The sequence below is a fragment of the Phalaenopsis equestris genome, unplaced genomic scaffold (genome assembly GCF_001263595.1).
Source record: "Phalaenopsis equestris unplaced genomic scaffold, ASM126359v1 Scaffold000124, whole genome shotgun sequence".
NCBI classification, from domain to species: domain Eukaryota; kingdom Viridiplantae; phylum Streptophyta; class Magnoliopsida; order Asparagales; family Orchidaceae; genus Phalaenopsis; species Phalaenopsis equestris.
The window spans coordinates 150,078-170,801 of NW_018164566.1; the positions used below are offsets into that span (position 1 = coordinate 150,078).

The window sequence follows — 20,724 nt, forward strand, 5'->3', positions numbered from 1 at the left end:
GCAGATCAAAACGGATGTCACAAATTCTTTAGTCTAGGTGATTGAATCTCTATTACAAGTGATATATTTATTCTTCGAGATAAGTGTATTACTTGTAGTATTGTATTCAATCATCTAAACTATTTAAAATGTGAGACCCATTTGGTCTCACCTATTTTAAAATTAAAATGTTACTTCTTTAAAAAAAAAATTATATTTATATTTAAATTATTTTCAAAATTACAAAATCACTACTTTTTTTTCAAACCACGAAGTTTTAAAAATTAAAAAACAAAAACGGCAGACAAGAACGCATGAACTGGACCATCAATGAGCATGCTAGAAGCATGATATTGCACGTCGGACTATCACCAACCTTCTGGGCAGATGCGGTCAGCACTGCAGTTTACTTGATCAACAGAGGGTCATTCGTACCATTAGACTGTAAATTACCTGAGGAGGTTTGGAGCGACAAAGAGGTCAAATTTTCTCATCTTAAAACTTTTGGTTGTCTTTCTTATGTTTTAATCAATCCTGATGCACGTAGCAAGCTTGAGGCAAAGTCAAAGAAATGTTATTTCATTGGCTATGGAGACGAAACATTCGGTTATGGTTTCTGGGATGATCAGGATCGAAAGATTATCAGAAGCAGAAATGTGATTTTCAATGAGAAGATGATGTACATGGACAAAACCAATACAAATTTTGGAATAGCTCCTCGGGAGTCAGAGTTTGTGGAGTTCGACGATCTACCAGAGGACACGGAGCAGGACAGAGATGGGAATGAGGAGAATGGGTCCGGGGCACTCATTCATATTATTCTGCCGGCAGGTCCAGAGTCATTCACTACTCGAGTCGTCGTTCGCAGGTCAATGAGCAGCAGGCGTTCGCCGCAGCGTTACTCACCAACTTTGAATTACATCTTACTAACAGATAGTGGAAAACCACAGAGCTATGAAGAAACCTTAAAAGATGAAAATTCTAGCAAGTGAGAACTGGCCATGAAGGAGGAGATAAATTCCTTGCTAGAAAATCAGACATGAGAACTGTCAGAACTTTCACTGGAGAAAAAGGCATTGCACAACAAGTGTGTGTACCGGATAAAGACTGAGCATGATGGTAGTAAAAGGTACAAGGCCAGACTTGTTATAAAAGACTTTCAACAGAAGCAGAGCATTGATTACTCTGAGATCTTTTCTCCTGTGGTGAAGCTCACAACCATTAGGATGGTACTGGCTATGGTTGTTATCGAAGGCCTATTCCTGGAGCAATTAGATGTGAAGACAGTTTTTCTTTATGTAGACCTTGAAGAAGACATTTAGGGTCCGTTTGGAGCCGCTTTTTTGCGGCTTCGCGGTCCGCGATCGCGAAAAAAATTGTTTGGCTCGCAGTTTCGCGGCAGAGCGAAGCTAAAGCCGGAGAAAAGCGGGAAGCTGGAATCACCCCGCGGCACAGCTTTTTCGTCTCCGAAAGATCTTTTTACCCTCGCAAAAAAGCCCTCGTTCCGCCCTCGTCTCCGCGCGTTCTTCCTCCTCGACCCAGACCGAATCCCACGCCCGTTCTTCTTCCCGCCCTCGTTTCCCGTTCTTCTTCTGGCCCTCCTCGCCATCTCGCCTCGCCGACTAGGACCGATTCGCAGAGCAGCTTCCCGTCTTCTTCCCCGTTTTCTTCCCCGCTCTTCTCCCTCGACTGTCTCCCGTTCTCGGCGTCATCGGCTTCACACGACAAGGTGATTTGCACCTTTCTCTTCCCATCTTTCTTTTAACTATTCTTCTTACCAGTATACTAGATTACATTGCATAATACTTACCAGATTACATTGCCCAATCGCCATCTCGCCTTGCTCTTGCAGCTCTGTTTGGATTTCACCAATTGAAGCTTAGGCGTTAGATATGTAAATACATAGGATTGAATGATATGTATGTAAATATGTCTTTTCTTAGTTGTACTCTTCATCTTTCTTGTTGTTCGATACGAGAAACAACCTCATGTTGATCACAGAGGCTATCCTCTTTGTGTTATTTCTATAGAGCAAATTTTTGGATCCTTACAAGTGGTAGAAGCAATCTGTGTTTGTCTGTTATAGCAGAAAAGACAAACAAAGATAGAGAAAAGGGGCGGCAATCACAAGCAGAGGAAGGAAAAAACAACATATGTATGGAAAAAGCTATTATTGATTCACTCATAATGGATACACGATCTAAAATCTAGAAAAAAAATCCAAAAAAATAGCCATCCAACATTAAAGAATGTAGTCACTGATTTTGGAGGTGCTTGTATTGCTGCTATGACTAGCTTGAGGAGATTGGACCTTTCTTGGCTGATCAATCTTTCGGATTCTTCACTCATTGTTGTAGCTCAGAACTTTCAGAATCTGGTGGAGGTTAGATTGATAGGCTGTGATCAGATTACTTGATCTGGGATTCGTTCCTTCTCAGGTCACCTGTCGTTGGAGATCCTTGTTTTGGCTTCTTGTAGCAATGTTTCTGTTGCTGATATTGTGCACATAGTGTTGGGTTGTTTTTCTTTGAGTCATGTGAGGTTGGACAAAGTTTTCAGGCGCTGGATGCCAAGTTTAAAAGTTTTAATCTTTCCTGCAGCTTATTAATAACAAAAGTTATTTTGCTGTTGTGATCAACATAAAAACATATCTTTTGCATTAATTCCTGAACTAGAGGAATCAATGTAAAATTGAGTAAATATAGGTTTATCTGTGTTTAGGAAACTACAGATTGTCTATGAGATAGAGAGCGGCTGTTCAATGCAAAGTGGAATACTGAGAAATTGAGGTAACTGAGAACTTGAAGTGAGAAGGAATGCAATTATTTATGTGATTTTTATATATGAAACTTTGGTTATATTATTTTGTTGCTATTTTCTGTATGAAATCATTAAAATAGTTGCTTCATTCATTCGTTGGCACATTAATGTTGAAACAGAGGCACACTGAAGGAACCTACATAAGCCTTTACAACATATGAACATGTTTATTTGGACCAGTTATAAGTATTGCAATGTATATAACTTTCTAAGATTATTTGATAGACTATCATCAAATTTTTTATACTTTAAACCGTTAATGTATTTGCATTAGGATCATATGGACATAGAAGAATGAGCGGTGCAAGTAATTGGAATTACAACTCTTAGATACTTTCAGTAGAAAGGCGTGTGTAGAGGTTTAATGCTAGAAATGAGGAGAATTACATACAATTATTATTTTATATGACACTTGAAACATAAGTGGCTTAGACATGTATGATAACGGTAGAAAATGCACTTATAAATTACGTAGATGAAATTTTTCTCTGAGGATGAAAATAGAAAATGGGCAGAGCAAAGGTAATTCACATAGACATTGTACCGAAAGGTTACTTGGATTAGATTTAAAACCTCATGTAATAATCAACATGAAAGCTTTTATTTAAACTTGATGTGAGAGGACATTTAGAAAGTTGCTTCAATTTTTGGGGCACTTATATACATAGCACTTGAAACATTACTATTTACAAACCCAGCATCCAACACCCAGCAAACAGCACCTAGCACCCAACACCCTTTTTCATCCAATTTTCAAATTCTCGCTCAAATATTAAAACTTAACTATGATTTGGCAACCATTGCGTCCATAACAAATTGCACCTGACCAATACGAGGATTTGTATGCTTTTTTGGTGACATTGTGGCATCTTTGGATGGCAAAGAGATTCTTAGGCAACCATTGCGTCCATTATCACAGGGATTGTATGCATGGTGATAAGTGGAAAGCTTCTCTACATACTCAAGGCTTGGATGTTTTGGCTAACTTGGGTCCATTTCTCTATTAACAATGATGAAATATGATGATTACCTATTGCTCCAGCAACCTGTTTTGCATTATTTTTTTGGGCCATTTGGAATCACATTTTTGTTAATATTCATAATTTAAGATGTAATAAAAAGCAATTATTGTAAATGCCCCTCTTTTTTGGATGTTATAAATGGGGAGCTGCTGTTATAGTAGCTTCCTTGAATTATTATTACTTTTCATCAATTATTATTATTACTTTCCTATGTGGAGAACATAGTGAATGGTTTCTTTGGAATTGATATATCTCTCACCTTTGTTTCCTAGCTTGATCATAAATCCTGTCTTCTGGTAGATGATCATAAGATAATTGCAACAAGGTATATATATTCTGATAGAAACACAGTCCTGCAAATGAATTTTGTGGTATGTATGCCAAGTTCATAAGAATTGTGTGGTATGTATGTAAATGAACCATAGAAACACAATTCTGCAAATGCATTGGATGGATGCTTTCTTCAAAGGACCAATCCGCATAATATGTGTTAAGAAACTACGATTGTATGTATATGAATTTTCTGTTCTGTTTATAAATGAATTTCTGCTTCAGAAGTTTCAAAAATATAGCTGTTACAACATTCTTTTAAACAGTTTTAATAAACAGGGGCAGCATGGTCATTTCTCCATAAACAGTTGTCCCACAGCTGTTTTCACACAGCTGCACCAAACAGGCAGTCAGCTTCCCCGCAGCTGCTTCCCCGCATGCACCAGCCTGAGGGGTTCGTGGTACAAAGAAAAGAAGATTCAGTTTGCAGCCTAAAGAAGAGCTTATATGACCTGAAGCAAGCTCTCATACAGTGGTACAAGAAGTTTGATAAATTCATGCTCAATACAAGGTTCAAGAGATGTCAGACAGATCACTGTTGCTATGTCAGGTACTTTGACCATTCCTATATCATCCTGTTGTTGTATGTGGATGATATGCTTATTGCAGGAGCCAGCATTGATGAAATCAGTAAACTGAAGAAACAGATGTCAGAGCACTTTGCAATGAAGAATTTAGGAGTGGCAAAACAAATCCTTGACATGAGGATTGTTAGAGATTGAGTCAAAGGCACGCTGAGACTTTCACAGGCTTAATATGTGAAAAAGGTGTTTAGCAGGTTCAATATGGACAAGGCTAAGCCAGTTCACACACATTTAGGCAGTCACTTCAGACTCAGCAAAAATCAGTCACCCAAGTCAAAGGAGGAACAAGACTACATAAGTAAGATTCCTTACGCTTATTGGTTCACTTATGTATGCTATGGTCTGTACCAGACCGGATATTTCCCATGCAGTGGGAGTTGTGAGCAGATACATGAGTAATCCAGGGAAGAAGCATTAGGAAGCTGTGATGTGGATTTTGAAATACTTAAAAGGTTCTTCAGAAACCTGTTTGTGTTTATCAGGAAAGAGCTAGAGGTACAGAGCTATGTTGATGCAGATTTAGCTGGAGACATTGACAGTATGAAGAGTACAACAGGTTATGTTTATACTCTTGGTGGCACTGCAGTGTCATGGGGCTCAAATCTACAGAAGACAGTTTCTTTATCCACTACAGAAGCTGAGTATGTTGCAGTATCAGAAGCCGTTAAGGAGATGATATGGCTGCAGAGTTTCTTGGCGGAATTGAGTAAGGAGGCTCAGAAGGGCACTCTCTACAGTGATAGCCAGAGCGCCATATTCTTAGCTAGAAATCCAGCATTTCAATCCAGGACCAAGCACATTCAGATCAGGTATCAAATGTTGAATATATATTTTGAAAATGAAACTGCGAAGCTGCTTAATCAAATTTTACTGTAATTATCACGGGCAAAGGGTGCCACTTACCGGACTTTGCTCAAATTATTTCAATTTTAATCGATTAAATTTTTTTAAAACTTTAAGGATATTTTTTATTAACTAGTATATTAAATAGATGTTTACTTACAGTAAACAAAATTAAGTTTAAATTTTTTACTCAAAAGTATTTACTAAATGAACTGTCGAGTAATGTGTAAACCCGGTACACCGAATTTAATTAGCTTCTTAATTAAGTATCTCACCTACCGCTCACCTACCACACTCACCTACCGCCACCTACCACATCTCACATATCGCTCACCTACCTCCCACCTATCACTCTCATGGTTTCTATAAATAGATTCTTAATAGTTTCTTTTGGTTTAAAGGAAAGTCAAGCCAAACAAGACCAAGTTAAGTCATCTTGAGAGCTAAGAGAAAGAGAGGAAGAGAGAGAGAGAGGATGTGAGAGAAGAAAATAGAGATTTTCTTGTAAACGTCGAGTAGTTCGACGGTGTAATTCCTCGAAGAAATAAATCCTCTGCAGCTCCATGAACGTAGACAAATTTGCCGAACCATGTAAATATGTGTGTCGCTCTGGTGTTTTTTTTTCTGCGTGCAATTTTTTTTCTCATTCTATTTTTCGTTTTATTATCCTCGTTTTTTACAACAACTGGTATCAGAGATGACTTGTCTTGAGCGTCCTAAAAGTCTCCACATTACCCAACAGCATAAACATTTACAATATTAAAAATCTTAGTATCAACAATAATCTTAAGGATTATAATTCTATCTCTAATTCTACTAAATTTTACAACATTATCTTTCAAACTCTAATTTATAATTACACCTACAACATTTCTAGTGCAACTCTTACTTAAATACCAAAGTTTAAAATATAAGTTATCAATCTAATTACTCTATTTCTCCAATTCATTTAGTTTCTTGAATACATAATATATTTATCTTTCTATAAATCATAATATCAACTAATTTCATTATTTTACCTATGAGAGTACCTATATTCCAAGGTTTTATCCTAATATTAGTTTTATGCACTAACTTCTTTACATGCATCCGTCTGTAATATGATAATCTTTGCTTATTTGATACTACACCAGAGCGCCGGTTTAGCGGCCCTTGCACACTTTTTACCATATTTAGGTCACACCACACATTGATTCCAGGAAACACCCTAGCATTTACACAATGATCAAAAGGATTCATCTCATGATTTTTCGACAAATTTTATGTTAGCTGTCGACTAGCTAACACAATCCTCCACTTTTTACATCCGGGACTTGGGACTCGAAAATGACAATATTAAATAAATAAAATAAAATATAAGGATGAAAAATTAATGATAATTAAGAATGTCATATTATTCAAAATCAAGATAGCAAAGTAAAAATAACAAATTATGAAGAATATCAAATACAATAAAACAAAATAAATAATCAAAAAGTAACGAAAACATAAGAAGTATGATCATCAATAAATTTTTAGAATATTACATATACAACATAAATATAAGTTATTTGCTACAACGTAGATCATTAAAATCTAACACTTTGTTACACATTTTACGACTATTTATTAAATTTAAGTTTTAAGGAAAAGCATGTCTGATTTTTTTTAATTTTTTTTTAAAATTGGACATGAGACAGACATCTCTGACAAGTGTTGAACATGTCACATGCGTATCCATGTCAGATACTTATCGAATATTGCACGTCTATCTGTACTGAAATGTTGATGTGTCATAGAATAATATATTTATTTGAACAGCTAAGCATTGGCCGGCTCTGTTACTGTTGGCTGCATGAGATTGAGATAATTTTTTTGCGATGGAGAGTTGTGATCTTGAAAATCGGCTGGTTTTGTTACTGTTGGCTACTTGATATGGAGAAACATTTTTTTGATATGGACAGATGCACTCTTCCCATATGTCAACAACATGAATAGCACAATACAAATTTCAACTTCAAAGGAATCGTAGGCAGAACAAAGATGCAACTTATTAAGTACATGGATACAACAAAAGCACAAAGATTGCAGTGCATTAATTTCTCTGAACAACAAAAGCACAAAGATTACAAGGTAGCACATAAAAATTCAGCTTACATACCTGAAGGGTAACCGTGGAAGTGATGAACCCAAAAGCATATTCACCAACCCTTGGGTGTCTCAATATGACCACTTCCTTGAAGGCTTGTGTGTTCTGATCTGTAGCTGTAGAGTTAGAAAAAGGCATGCAAAAAAATTTTTAAGTTTTTCGTATCTGAACTAAAATTACCAGGAGATATTGCGGCACTAATTTGCTTGGATGCATTATAAATGTGACGAACAAATGGCATCCTCTTGATAAACCACTCCCCAAGACCTAGGACAGATGCTCCCAACCATGATGACATGAATACTCCAACCAAAAAGATGAATGCTATGGAAGTTACGAAACCAAGTCCTACAATGAAAATACTACAGTTTAAATTGTGAACTGGATCAAAAAAGGTGAAAACATGTATATACATAAGAAAAATACGTATGCCTGAAGTATTAGAAGAACAAAATCCACGAAAATCTACAAAAGCACCATAATCAAAAGGAAAATTCTTAAATTGTATAGAGAATAGGAGAGAAAAAACATAGGTTGATTCAGATGGGTAACCACTACGAACATACAGGTTTTACTTATTGATTAGTTAATTTGCACTAACAAAGTAAGGATATCAGTTTAATACGAACAAGTATATGCAATTGAAGAGAAGAAAATGGGTGGCAAGCCAGCCAAGCTACATCCAACGAGTACTTCCCTAGTCACCAATAGAGAGGGCCCAAACACTAAACATCACAGAATCTGGAAGCACAGGGCTCTAAGCAGCACACTGCACCTTAAAAAATTATATCCTAACAGCTTTTACATGGTTTAAATAATGTATTAATCTGGATAATGATATTGGCTTTCAAAGACTCGACCGAAACCACTAAATCCAAACATTTTGTACCAGAAAATATCAGATAAAATAATAATATTTTAGACCAACAAATCATTTAGAGAATGATATTCTTACCAAAAATGTTGATACCAAGTTGAGCATATATAGGAGAGAAGAATCCATCCACAAAATGAATAAACCACCAGGTGATAAAGAAAGTCACAGCTATTGGAAATAAGATCACGCTGCCAAATTGAATTTCAAGAAAAATGTTAGCAAGTATACATAAAAAAGCTAAAAATTCCATATGGAATGTTAAATAACATCATATCTTCTTTGATTAAAATAATCGACAACAATGGAGGTAAATAATATTCACAGAGATATTAATTAAAGTAGAAAATCTAGCTTTATTTTCTTTTTGAAATATCGTAAGAAGTTTGTTGCCTTATATAATAAGTCAAAATCTCTAGAATAGATTTCAAGAGGAATAACATGTAGGGTACATATATATTGGGAAAATAATCCCTCCTAATTTACAAACTTATCAAATATATCTAACCAAAATTAGGAAGGGAAATATTCTGAAATAAAAAAAAAATAACATAAAATAGGAAGAAAATAAACTAAACAAGAGATTCTTAAGTTATCTCAATCAAATCCTACAAGGATCTTCTCAAATTTCCACTCCCCCTAAAGTTGGGTCGTAGATGTTGCAAAGACTGAGCTTCGCATTGAACTCTGAGAAGGTTCTTAAAGGAAGAGCTTTGGTGAAGCCATCAACAACTTGTTGGTGTTTAGGTATGTAGATTAGTTGTATAATTCTCTCATTAACCTTTTCAAACATGAAGTTTCTATCAACTTCAATATGCTTGGTCCTGTTATGATGCACAGAATTCTTGGCAATATTTATAATTCTTTGACTATCGCAAAATATATGTGTAGGCCAGTTGGGGGTCCATCCCAGTACTTTTAATAACTTTTGAATCCATATCCCTTCAAAGATTCTCAAGGAGAGTGTCATATACTCTGATTTTACACTGCTTCTAGAAATAACAAATTGCTTCTTACTTCTCCAAGTCATCAAATTTTCCCAAACATAGAATCAGTAGTTTGTGGTAGACCTTCTGTCAGTGAGTTTCCTATACCAACTAGCATCAGTATAAACTTCCACCTCTTCGTTCTTAATTTTCTCAAAAATTAATCCATAATCAAGAGTCTTCTTAAGAAACCTCAGGATTTTGTACATCATCCACAAATGCTCTTCATTTGGGTTATTCATATGTTGGCTCACAATCTTGCTAGAATATGCAATATCGAGTCTTATATGTGATAGCTTAACGGACTTTTCTACCAATTTTTAATATCTTGCCTTGTACATATGGCACTTTCTTCTCCCATTTTTAACTTCTAGTTGGGATCCACTAAAGCGTCAGCAGACTTACATAAAGTCATCTATATCTCTTTAAGTAGCTTTAGTATGTATTTCTCTATAATATAATAATGCATTCACAAAACTTGTTACCTCTATACTAAGAAAATATTTCACAGTTCCGAGGTCAACGATTTCAAACTCCGTAGCAACAACTTTGATGTTGAGAATCTCTCTTTCATCATCACTAGTAAAAATCCTATCAATTATATATACTATCAGTGTAACAATCTTACCTCCCTAAGTGTGTATTACAAATAAAGTATGATCAGCTTGACTTTGAGAATACCAATTAAATCTCAAACATTCAAAATAACTTTTAAGTTTTTTTAAGTATTTTTAAAAAGAATCATTTTTTAATCGAATAGATAAAAATGATTTATTTCAAATCAAAACATAAAAAATTTATAAGCTTTGGCAATCTTTAGCATTTTTCATAGGTTTCATAGGGGTCGATTGGGATCACTTTCATTTTTTTGTATTTTATTTTCGCTTTATTTTGTTTATGTTTTGATTTAAAACAAAACATTATTTGATATGGCATAGCTTGTTTAGTCGTTATTAAAACTCTCGAAACATAAAAAAGAAAATTTAAGCTTTGACAATCTTTAGCATTTTTCATAGGTTACATAGGGGTTGATAGGTATCACTTTTATTTTTTGTATTTTGTTTTTGCTTTGGTTTGTTTAAAACAAAACCTTTTTTTGATATGGCATAACTTGTTTAGTTGTTATTAAAACTCTCAAAACAACTTTAGATGTTTTGAGTGTTTTTAAAAACAAGCTAATTTGTTTCAAAAAATAAAGTACCGAACAAACATGTTTTAAAAAAAAATTAAAAACAAAAGCAAAAGAAAAAAAAATCCCAAACTAGCTTAGAGTCCGTTATAGGATTCATTCACTTTTAAATAGTTTTTTTGCATAAGTGGGATGGTTGTGTATGAGGCACAATTCACCATTATTGGGCTGGATGTATCAATTTCCATCAAACACGATTAGGACCACAGATGACTTGAGCAAAGATGTTTAAATTAGCCAAGTACCTGATTTATTTTTGATACTAGAAGAAACTAAAGAAGTGAAATTGAAACGGATTGATTTAGGGTGAGTTTAAAACTTTGCTTAAAAGTACTATAATATATCACAAAGAAAATTGAGTCAATCATAATAGTTATGCTTTATTTCCTACATTTGAAATTATTATTCCAAATCATTCTTCTCCAACCCTTCCAATTTGATGTGGACATAAATTTATTAAATTTATGTTATAAAGGATGTCTGAGTTATTTATATCATAATATATTCTTATTTTATTAAATTATTTTAGTATAAGCCATTTGTTAACAATTTATTAATAATTTTTTATTTGTTTGTTAGCAGTTTTTAGTAGCTTGTTATTTCTTTCCTTCATAAATATGAGAATTCTGAGTGGAAGTAATTGATGGCATTTTTCTTTGGGCGGACACTTGCCTGCTTTCATTCCACAATTTTCATCATTCACTCATACTTCATTTTTCATTTCTTAATTCATTCTTCTTCTATGTTTATCATCATCGGTTGAAAATGAGATTGCATTTAATCGTATTTGCCATACTCTGATTTCTTTCAATTGAGTGTAAATTCAAGCAACAAATAAAATATATCTCTTCTTGGTCGAAAATGTTTGATAATTTTTAGGAAATAAGTGGTGTATAAGAGAGGGGAATACGCTAAGGATAATGAAATTGAAAGTAGCAAAATGCAAATAAAATAGATCTTATTGTTACTAACATTTAATTCTTTTCCGCTATTAATCCTCAATTGCTTCTTTTTGCATTCTTCAACCCCCCACCCGCCCGCAAGTCTTACTCCCCCTCTTCTTCTCCTTGTCATCTAGTCTTTCTTTCCACTAATCGTTCCTATTACTTTGGCATTCAAGAATTTATCACCCTTGCTCCTCCCGATCTTAGATAGAAGAGAGAAAGCTAGAAAGAGCTAGAATAGAAAGTGATGTAGTCAGCCACTTAAGAAAGAGGAGAACCAGTAAGGTGAAAAGAGAACTTTGCGCAGATTTCATTCACAATAATATAAATCTTTAATACATGCTAGCATATAGATGAAACAGATATGACAATATTTAAATTTAAAAATAAATCAAACTCTAACTAAGGTAACTCGTATAGATACTCTTTTTACGACTAGGAAGGAGGAGGACCAATGGTTCAGAATGTGGCTTATTACAAGTATTAATTCCCTCATTATTTTCATATATGTAATTTAAACTCCTCATCCTCTATTCCTGAATAATCCAAACTAACAGATTTTTTACATTGAGCTCCTTCATGGATTTATCTTGGAGGGACAAGAAAGGTGATGGATTTACATTATTGCTCCTTAATGGATTTTATCATGCCAAGCAAACGTCCTAATCTTCATCTCTGAATTTTTTTACAGTTCAAAGCCTCCTGGACAACAAACAGCCTTGAGTAGTTTCAATTTACCACTATTAACATTTGCACGATCTATCATTTTCCCGCTTAACTAAGAAACGAAGACAATTTTCAAACTAGAAACCAATGATTTGGATTATGATGCCTATTCATATCCTCGTAAGTAAATATGGTATGAATTATTATACTTCACTAATTTCCAACAACAGTAATTTAGCTCACCCTATTCGAATGCTTGTTGTTATGCCAGATTATAGAATATCAGAACTACATAAGTTATGACAATTATTTTATCATATGCATGACATGCAAAATCTTTACCAAATTTTAAAAACATGATCAGTCCAGCATGGCGGTCCAACTGTCCGCCAATGATTCAAACCCTCAAGCCAGGAAAGCATAAATTTGGATCAAATATATTCCTGACCCCAGGAAACTTGGAGATTTTATTAAGCAAGATAACTAAGAGGCAGGATTAAATGTGGTTCTCAAAATCACGTGACCTAATATTAGAAAGAGCAGGCAGGAAAACATACAACGAAGTAAAATAAAAGCTTTATCTGTGAACTTAAATATCAAGCCTAAGCTTTCATTTCATTTTGGCTTGCAATAATTGGTCAACATAAGCAAGTTACAACAGCAGCTTCATATATTTTCTTACAGAAAACCATTTCTTTTGATATCTCAGAACTTTTGAAAACGAATATGACGCAATTGCCCAACATGACTGGGGACTAATCACCCACTAACTATACCAGACCAAAGTTTAAGGTCAATTATAAAAGATGTTTGTCCTTACTGTGGCACTTAATTGAACATCATTAAAAGCAAACATGACACTTTAACTCATGCAAAAAATCAGGCACAGAAAGAGAGAAAAAAGGTTCTGAATTGAAGCTTCCTCATATATGAACATTTAATTCTCGACAATAAAGTCAGCAACAACAGGATTCTACAATATATCATAATTATTTGAGACTTTACAACTACAGAAAAAATTATTAAACAAACACCATTTGCTTTTACGTATCATCCAGCTCAACTTGAATTTCCGGGACAAGTTCCACATATTTATTTTATATTATCTTATTGGGCAACTCTTGACATCACCTTTCAATGCTATGGCACATTAATCTGAAGGAAAGATCTCAACAAAACACAGAATTATAGAACCAAAAAAAAAAGGAAATGGAATAAGCTCAAATGTTGGACCAACCAAATACAGTTATCTTATATGAAACCTGAAATCACCTAATGCAAAAATGGAATATGCTCAATTGTTGTCCATTCTGTCAGGGTTACAGCAGCAAATACTCACTCCTTGCTTGTGGAACCAATTCTCTTCAAAGAATGAGAATTAATAAATAAATCATAATAAGCAAACTAGTCTGTTTGTCATCCTTAATATGTTGCCTGTGTGTTTATTCATGTGAGATTTGCAACAATAATCTTTGAAAGCATACAGGGAAAAAGGGATAAGGAGAGACCACATCATGAAATGGAAGAGTATCTTCCTTAAGAGTAAGGATACCGAAAAAGATTTCAAACTATCTTGATGGTAGTTTGCTAGACATTAATTTACTCCGTCAATACAACAGCTTTAGAAAACCATGAATAACATGAAAAATAAGTCACTAAAGTTCATATGATGGCAATGCTCGCTTAGCAATAAGTTTAGAGTGAAAAGATCAAAATGAAAGAAAAAGAAAAAAAGGCTTACCATCCTGTCATGAACTTTTTTGAAGCCCAGCTATGGAACACTTTATAAAATGCCTGCATGGAAAGATTATCACTCACTTAAAGGAGCATAAAATTCTATTAATATTTTACATTAAACAAAACAAAACGAAAAAAAAATCGACATAATCACAAATACTGTTTTCTTGAAAATATCAATATGCAAGTGGGCACAAGAATAAGGGTAAAACTTTCACGAATCTTTCATAGCTATAAGATATCGCATTCAATTATTCTAATCCAACAAGATTTTTAATACTTATCTTTAACAGATGTTAAATAAATTACTATCAGCTGATCACTCGTAAGAGGAAGATCCTAGGACAATCCCAAAATAATCAACTCATGCCAGACTGTGTTGAGGCATGAGATAGCAAGTTGACATGAAGGCCTTGGAAATAAGAGGGGAAGGTCAAATTGACAATTTGTTATGGTAGTTACCTTTGACCATCCTCTTTTTCTTTATAAATCTGACATCAATTTCCATTGCTTATCTTAATAGTATATCTTTTACCCTTCATTATCCATATTCTAATCACTTGAGTTTATCTTTCCACTATTCTATTTTCAATATATACTCCTTCGCTAACGTACCATTGATCTAATCATTTATCAATCGATATTGTTTAATCTTGCCACATATCCATCTTAAGAATCACATTTTGAAAATGCTCAAGTTGACCATTGACGCGGGACTTCCCGCTAGACGCAGACACGGGATGGGACTTCCAGCTACCCTAGCCAGCCGGCTGAACCAGATTGGCCTGTTAAAGACCGATCTAGGGGAATCCCGAGCAAAGCGACCCGGGCGAGTCTCCTGACAAGGCGAGCGGCCTCCCACACCCCTCTCCTCCTTCCTTTTCTGCTGCTTCTTATTTGGAAGTATTTTAATGGCTAATTTCTGAATATTTATTACCTCCCCACACCTTCCTTTTTTATCGAAGTTTCATTCTTTACTTCTTTCCTTTCTTCTTCAGATAACAGTCTATTTATTTGTTCTTTTCTGAGTTTAGGGGGAGTATTTGATGTGCTTTCTTTCAAAAAACTTATGCAGATAACAGTTTTTTCCCCCTTGTGAGCTATATCCGAGGAGGCGGTGATACTCCAGCTGTATCCTATTCTAAGATAGCGATTGTATCTCCCCTTTTACCTTCCCCTAAACCTTCCCTGCCCTGTCCCTTAGCCACTTCTAATCCTTCCCCAACCCTGCCAGCACACTTTCCAGACGACCAACTTGTTGTCCAGCACCTTCAACTCTATTGTCCAACCCAGCAACCCGCTATTTTGCAACCAAACCTACCGCTGAATACTGCATCCTTGTTATGGACGCCCCGAGACAGCAAACCTCTGTTGTTCATGTCATTTCTACCGCAATTTCTTGTCTTCTTTGCACTAGATAGCCAGCCTTCTAGTTGCTCCTGCAGTTTCTCATTCCACCTTTGCTGCCACCATCCACCTAACCAACCTCCACCACCCGTAGGATGCACTTGCGAGGTGTTTTTGTGTTGTTTCATGTGTCGGTGATCTTATCTTCAGTTTGTGTTGTGCTGTAACCCTATTTCTCTATTAATATAAGTTGTTTTGTGTGTTTTCATTGTTTTTCCTATTAATTCTGGTATCACTATCCATAACATTACGGTCGTTCAACATTCAAATCTACAACATAGATGGTAAAATAATATTTTTATAAAGATTTAGATAATCAATTAAGAAATGATTTTTTGTCACAATTTCTTTCGGTGGAGGCATAAATTAATAATTTAAAAAAAAACATCAATTTTTATTTATTTATCAATGAATAATTGCTTTAATAGATAAAAGTGAATTTATGGTTTATTAAAAAAATCCAAATTAATTTTCATAATTGATATTTGTTAAAATAGTATTACATATAAACAAAATCTTCTACCATAAGATAATCAATTATTTATTTTCTTAATAGTATTAACATATGTGAATTCAGAAATTATTATTTTTAAATAATAAGAGATTTGTCCAAAATAAATGAGAAGAAAGTTTATTATTTAAAAGAGATTATAGTTTTTTTTATGTTAACTCTAAAAAATGTATAGGTTAAAAGTATTCATTTAATCTATTAAGCTTTCACAGTATAAAAATTGGCTATTATTATAATCCACACAAAATACAAGCATTATTCCAAGTTTAGCTTGAATTTAACTTGATTAATCATCTTCACCTTCAACCGAATGAGCACAGATCTTCATATTCTTGTTAAGGAAAAATATATATTTGATGAAAATAGACAATGCCAACAAAATGAAATATATATTCAAAGAATTAAAAAAATATATTTTAAAACTCAAGAATTTGGTTTAACTACTTTATGTCTTCAAATATTAAGAATCTCTATTGTGGATAAAAATAGTAAAACCTATGATAAAGAATTTTTCTATTGAAATCCTAAAAAGAAGTGAATCAGAAAGAGTTTGACATGACTTCAGAGATTTCCAGCATGATTTTCTAGCAAAAGAGAAGAGAGGATCATTGATACAACAACATCAAACCCTTTATTCCACTAAGTGTGATCGGCTACAGAATCCTTTTTCTCCTTTGTGTCCTATTGAGTGTCATATTTTCATTTAATTCTAATAAATTAATATCACTTTCTATATGATTTGTCCTATCCTTTTTAGGTCCACCACTACCTTTCTTAACATAAGTCAAATAAAAACATCCACTCTCCAAACTAGGTCATCAGATGGTCAATGCTTAGTGTGATTAGGGCTATAGTAAGCCGATTTTGAGCCGACCAGATATATTAATTTCAGATTGAAATTGGCTCGTGGTTCGTTATATTCAATTTCAAGCCAACTCGGCCCGAAATTGAATCGATCTCGATCCGGCTCGAAATCGAAACAAGCTAGCACAAATTTGAGTTATTTGGATATATTGCTACTCGAATCAATCCGATCCGGCTCAAAATCAAAACAAGATGGCTCAACTTGAGTTCTTTGGATTTATTCTAGCTCGAAATCAACTCCTAGCTCGTTATATTTGATTTTATTTAGCATTATAAATAATTTTTATAAATAAAAATACTTCAAGCTGATCTCGAGCCAGTTCGAGCTGATCTATGTATGACCCAAAATTGGCTTGAAAAAAATTTTATCAATTGGTTCGGCTAGTTTATTTCGATCCGATCATGATCCAAGCTAAATTTTGAATCAATTTGGCAGAGATTAACGAACTTCGAGCTAAACTTACAACCCTAAATGTGATCAAACCATCTAAAACAACTCTCTAATCTTGTCTACTAGTGGAGCTACTCCAATTCTTTCACAGATATTTTCGTTTCTCATTTTGTCTCCAAGTGTAAAGCCACTCATCCACTTGAGCATTCTCATCTCAACAACATTTAATGAGTTGAATATAAGCAATATCAACATCTTTCTTTTCTAGAACTATCCAAAGTACAAAAGAGGATCATTGATAACAAATTAATTTGTTGCCAACAAAAAGCTTTCTCTACAATTAGTTCTTTTGTCCACAATTTAGTCCTATTATTAGTACAAATAAAGTAAGGCTTTTCTTAGGATTTTCTCACTATAACAAGTTCAGGAATTCATAAAGGAAAAAATTTTGTGCTTTAGACAATAAGATTGACGAGAAAAAAATTGAGGACGCTAAAAAAGGAATTGATTATACCAATCATCTGAATAATCCTGAGTAGAACTTCTCCTGGAGATGGGAAAGGGAGGAACAAACAAACTGCTGAGCAGTTTGATATCGTCATCCAGGCTGACATAGAAGGCATGATCAGACCTATTCTTGAAACTCGAGTTCACAGCAATAAAAAACTTGCTATAGCCAAACGTCATCGCCACTGGAGTGGGGCTGCTCTTTGTGAAAGGTCGAATAAAATTTTATGGAAAAAATAATTATGCTTGTTTTAGTGGGCTAGATAAGTGGGTGGGTGCACGAGCCCCCAATGTCCTCACAGCAGGTTTGCCCATAGATAATTGGATTCACTAATCAATTAATTAAGTAGACATGTCAATATGACATCCATTATAATAACCAATAGTCCTTGACAATATTTTTAACATAATTAATTTATCATCGTCAGTCTTTTCTCAACTATTTGGTCAATCCTCATTTTTTATTCTTTCATGAAAAGTGTTGCCAGAGATTTAAAACAAAATCTTTGCAATAATTTTGAACAAATTTCAAGGATATAACCTCAAGTCTATTCCTCCATCCTATCCTATAACAATAATCTTTTCTACAAGGCCAATGGGTGCATTTTCAATATTTCTTCATGCATGCCAAACCACATAATTTTTTTTTCAAATATAACTAATCTTTATTAAATGCAAATCCAACTATTTCTCTAATACACTCATTCATTAATTTATCCCTTTTAATTTTGCCACGAATCCATTTTAACTTTCTCATTTCTAATACACAACTTAAATATCAATAACAATTTTATCACCTAACACTCCATCCATGCATGACACAACATCAATCAACCACAATTTTATAAAATTTGCCTCAAATCTCTATGATACTTTCTTATCGCATAACACTTTTGAGGTACATTTTCAATTGAACTATCTAGTCATAACTCTAGAAGTTATATCTTGGTTTTCACCTCTATTCTTATGCATAATAAATCCAATGTAAATTAACCAAACCTAAGGATCACCTACTACTAATAGTATTAATAGATAATTGTTCATATCACACCTACTAAAATTGCACATACTTACTTTTTGTTCCACTAACTTTATGTTGTTTACCTTCCAAGTATTTTCACCAATAAAAAAAAAATTTACTTATTATGATAAATGTCTCACTAAGTAGACCTATATTATCAGAAAAAATAAACGGAATCAGCTAAGTATGAGTACCCTTTATAAGCATTTTACCAATAAATATAAATAAGATATGGACAAAATGTTAATATTTGTTATAAAATTAAAATAATTGAAATCTTCTGAGGTACATTTTTTTTAACAATCTAACCTTAACTCTAGAATTTATATTTCCGTTTACATCTCCATTTTTATGTATAATAAATCCAAGTTATCTAAATTAATCAAACCTATATATCATCTTATTTGCTAATAATATTGACAGATAAATATCACACGCAATAACCATCCACTTACTTCTTATTCTTATTCTACTAATTCGATGTTGTTTATTTTCAAAGCATTTTCTCCAATGTTATAATGTTTCACTAATTACGGTAAATGTCTCAATAATTATAACTATATTAAATAAAATAAACCGACCTAAATTTGATTATCCTTTATAAACATTTTCACAATCAATATAATAAGGAAATAGACATAATGTTATGGCTTGTAGTAAACGAAAAAAATTTGAAAATTATTAAGGGCACTCTATAACTACTTATTGTATTAGACTGTGGTCCATCGTACATAACATTTAAAATATCAAAACACGATATTACCTTAATGTGGGCTTAATAAATTCTCATAGTACTAAATCATTTGACTTGTCAAGCTCAATAAAAAACAAATAAATATCTTCTCTTTGCTCTCTTGAATTTATGTATTGCTATGAAATTTTGAATCAAACTAAAATATTCCTTCAATTAATTAGTCTGAATACAGTGAAAAGTGTCCAAGGGCTGCTATACCGGCGCCCGGATGTAGTGTCAAATAAGCAAGGGTTCCCACATTAATGCGGGTAAAGAAGTTAGTCCATGAAACTAATATTAGGATAGGATTTTGGAATATAGGTTCTCCCACTGGTAAAATAGAATTAGTTGATATTATGATCATAAGAAGATAAATATCTTATGTGTTCAAAAAACTAAATAAGTTGAAGAAAAGGCTAAGGAGATTGATAATGTAGGTTTTAAACTTTGGTATTCTGGTAAGAGTCGCACTAAAAATGGTGTAGGTGTAATTATAAATAAGAGTTTGAAAGATAATGTTGTAAAAATTAATAGAGTTAGAGATAGAATTATATCCCTTGAGATTATTGTTGATACTAAAATTTTTAATATTATAAGTGTTTATGCTCCTCAAATAGGTTTAGATATAAGTTCTAAAGATAAATTCTGGAATGACTTAGAAGACTTAATACAAATGATGTCTCTTAAAGAAAAAACCCTTATTGGAGGAGATTTAAATGGACATGTCAGTAGAGTGATAGAAAATTTTAAAAATATTCATAGTGGCTACGACTTTAGAGTGTTTAATAAAGAAGGTAGAACTATACTAGATTTTGTTTTAACGTACTATTTTGTTATTGCTAATACTTTATTTAAGAAAAGAGATTAACAAATTATTACTTAGAATGAATCTAATAAAACACAAATTAATTATTTTCTTATGAGAAGAAAAGATCCTCGAGAATGTAAAAATTTTAAGGTCATTCCAAGTGAGGATTTAAGTACTCAACATCGATTATTAGTTCTATATTTTAAGATAACGAGTTGTAAATTAAAGAATATTAGGAAACATCGTCGTAGAATTAAATGGGATACTTAAAAGACACAAATAAATTATTTTTATAAATAAAATTCAAGATTTCAAAATTTGGGATATTCATGAAGAAGCAAATTTTACGTGGGATAAAGTAACAAATACTATTAAACAAG

General features: G+C 33.4%; 1 protein-coding gene across 1 annotated transcript in view; it reads right to left on the minus strand.

The window, feature by feature from the left end:
- Positions 1 to 20,724, minus strand: part of LOC110021234 (protein LIKE COV 1-like) — a 50,103-nt gene that overhangs the window by 23,966 nt on the left and 5,413 nt on the right. The window contains exons 2-5 of the mRNA XM_020719648.1: positions 14,107 to 14,159; positions 8,662 to 8,771; positions 7,887 to 8,054; positions 7,719 to 7,816 (exon numbers count right to left, since the gene is read on the minus strand). Of these exons, the coding sequence (XP_020575307.1) occupies positions 7,719 to 7,816; positions 7,887 to 8,054; positions 8,662 to 8,771; positions 14,107 to 14,159 (429 nt within the window). The remainder of the gene's footprint in view (positions 1 to 7,718; positions 7,817 to 7,886; positions 8,055 to 8,661; positions 8,772 to 14,106; positions 14,160 to 20,724) is intronic.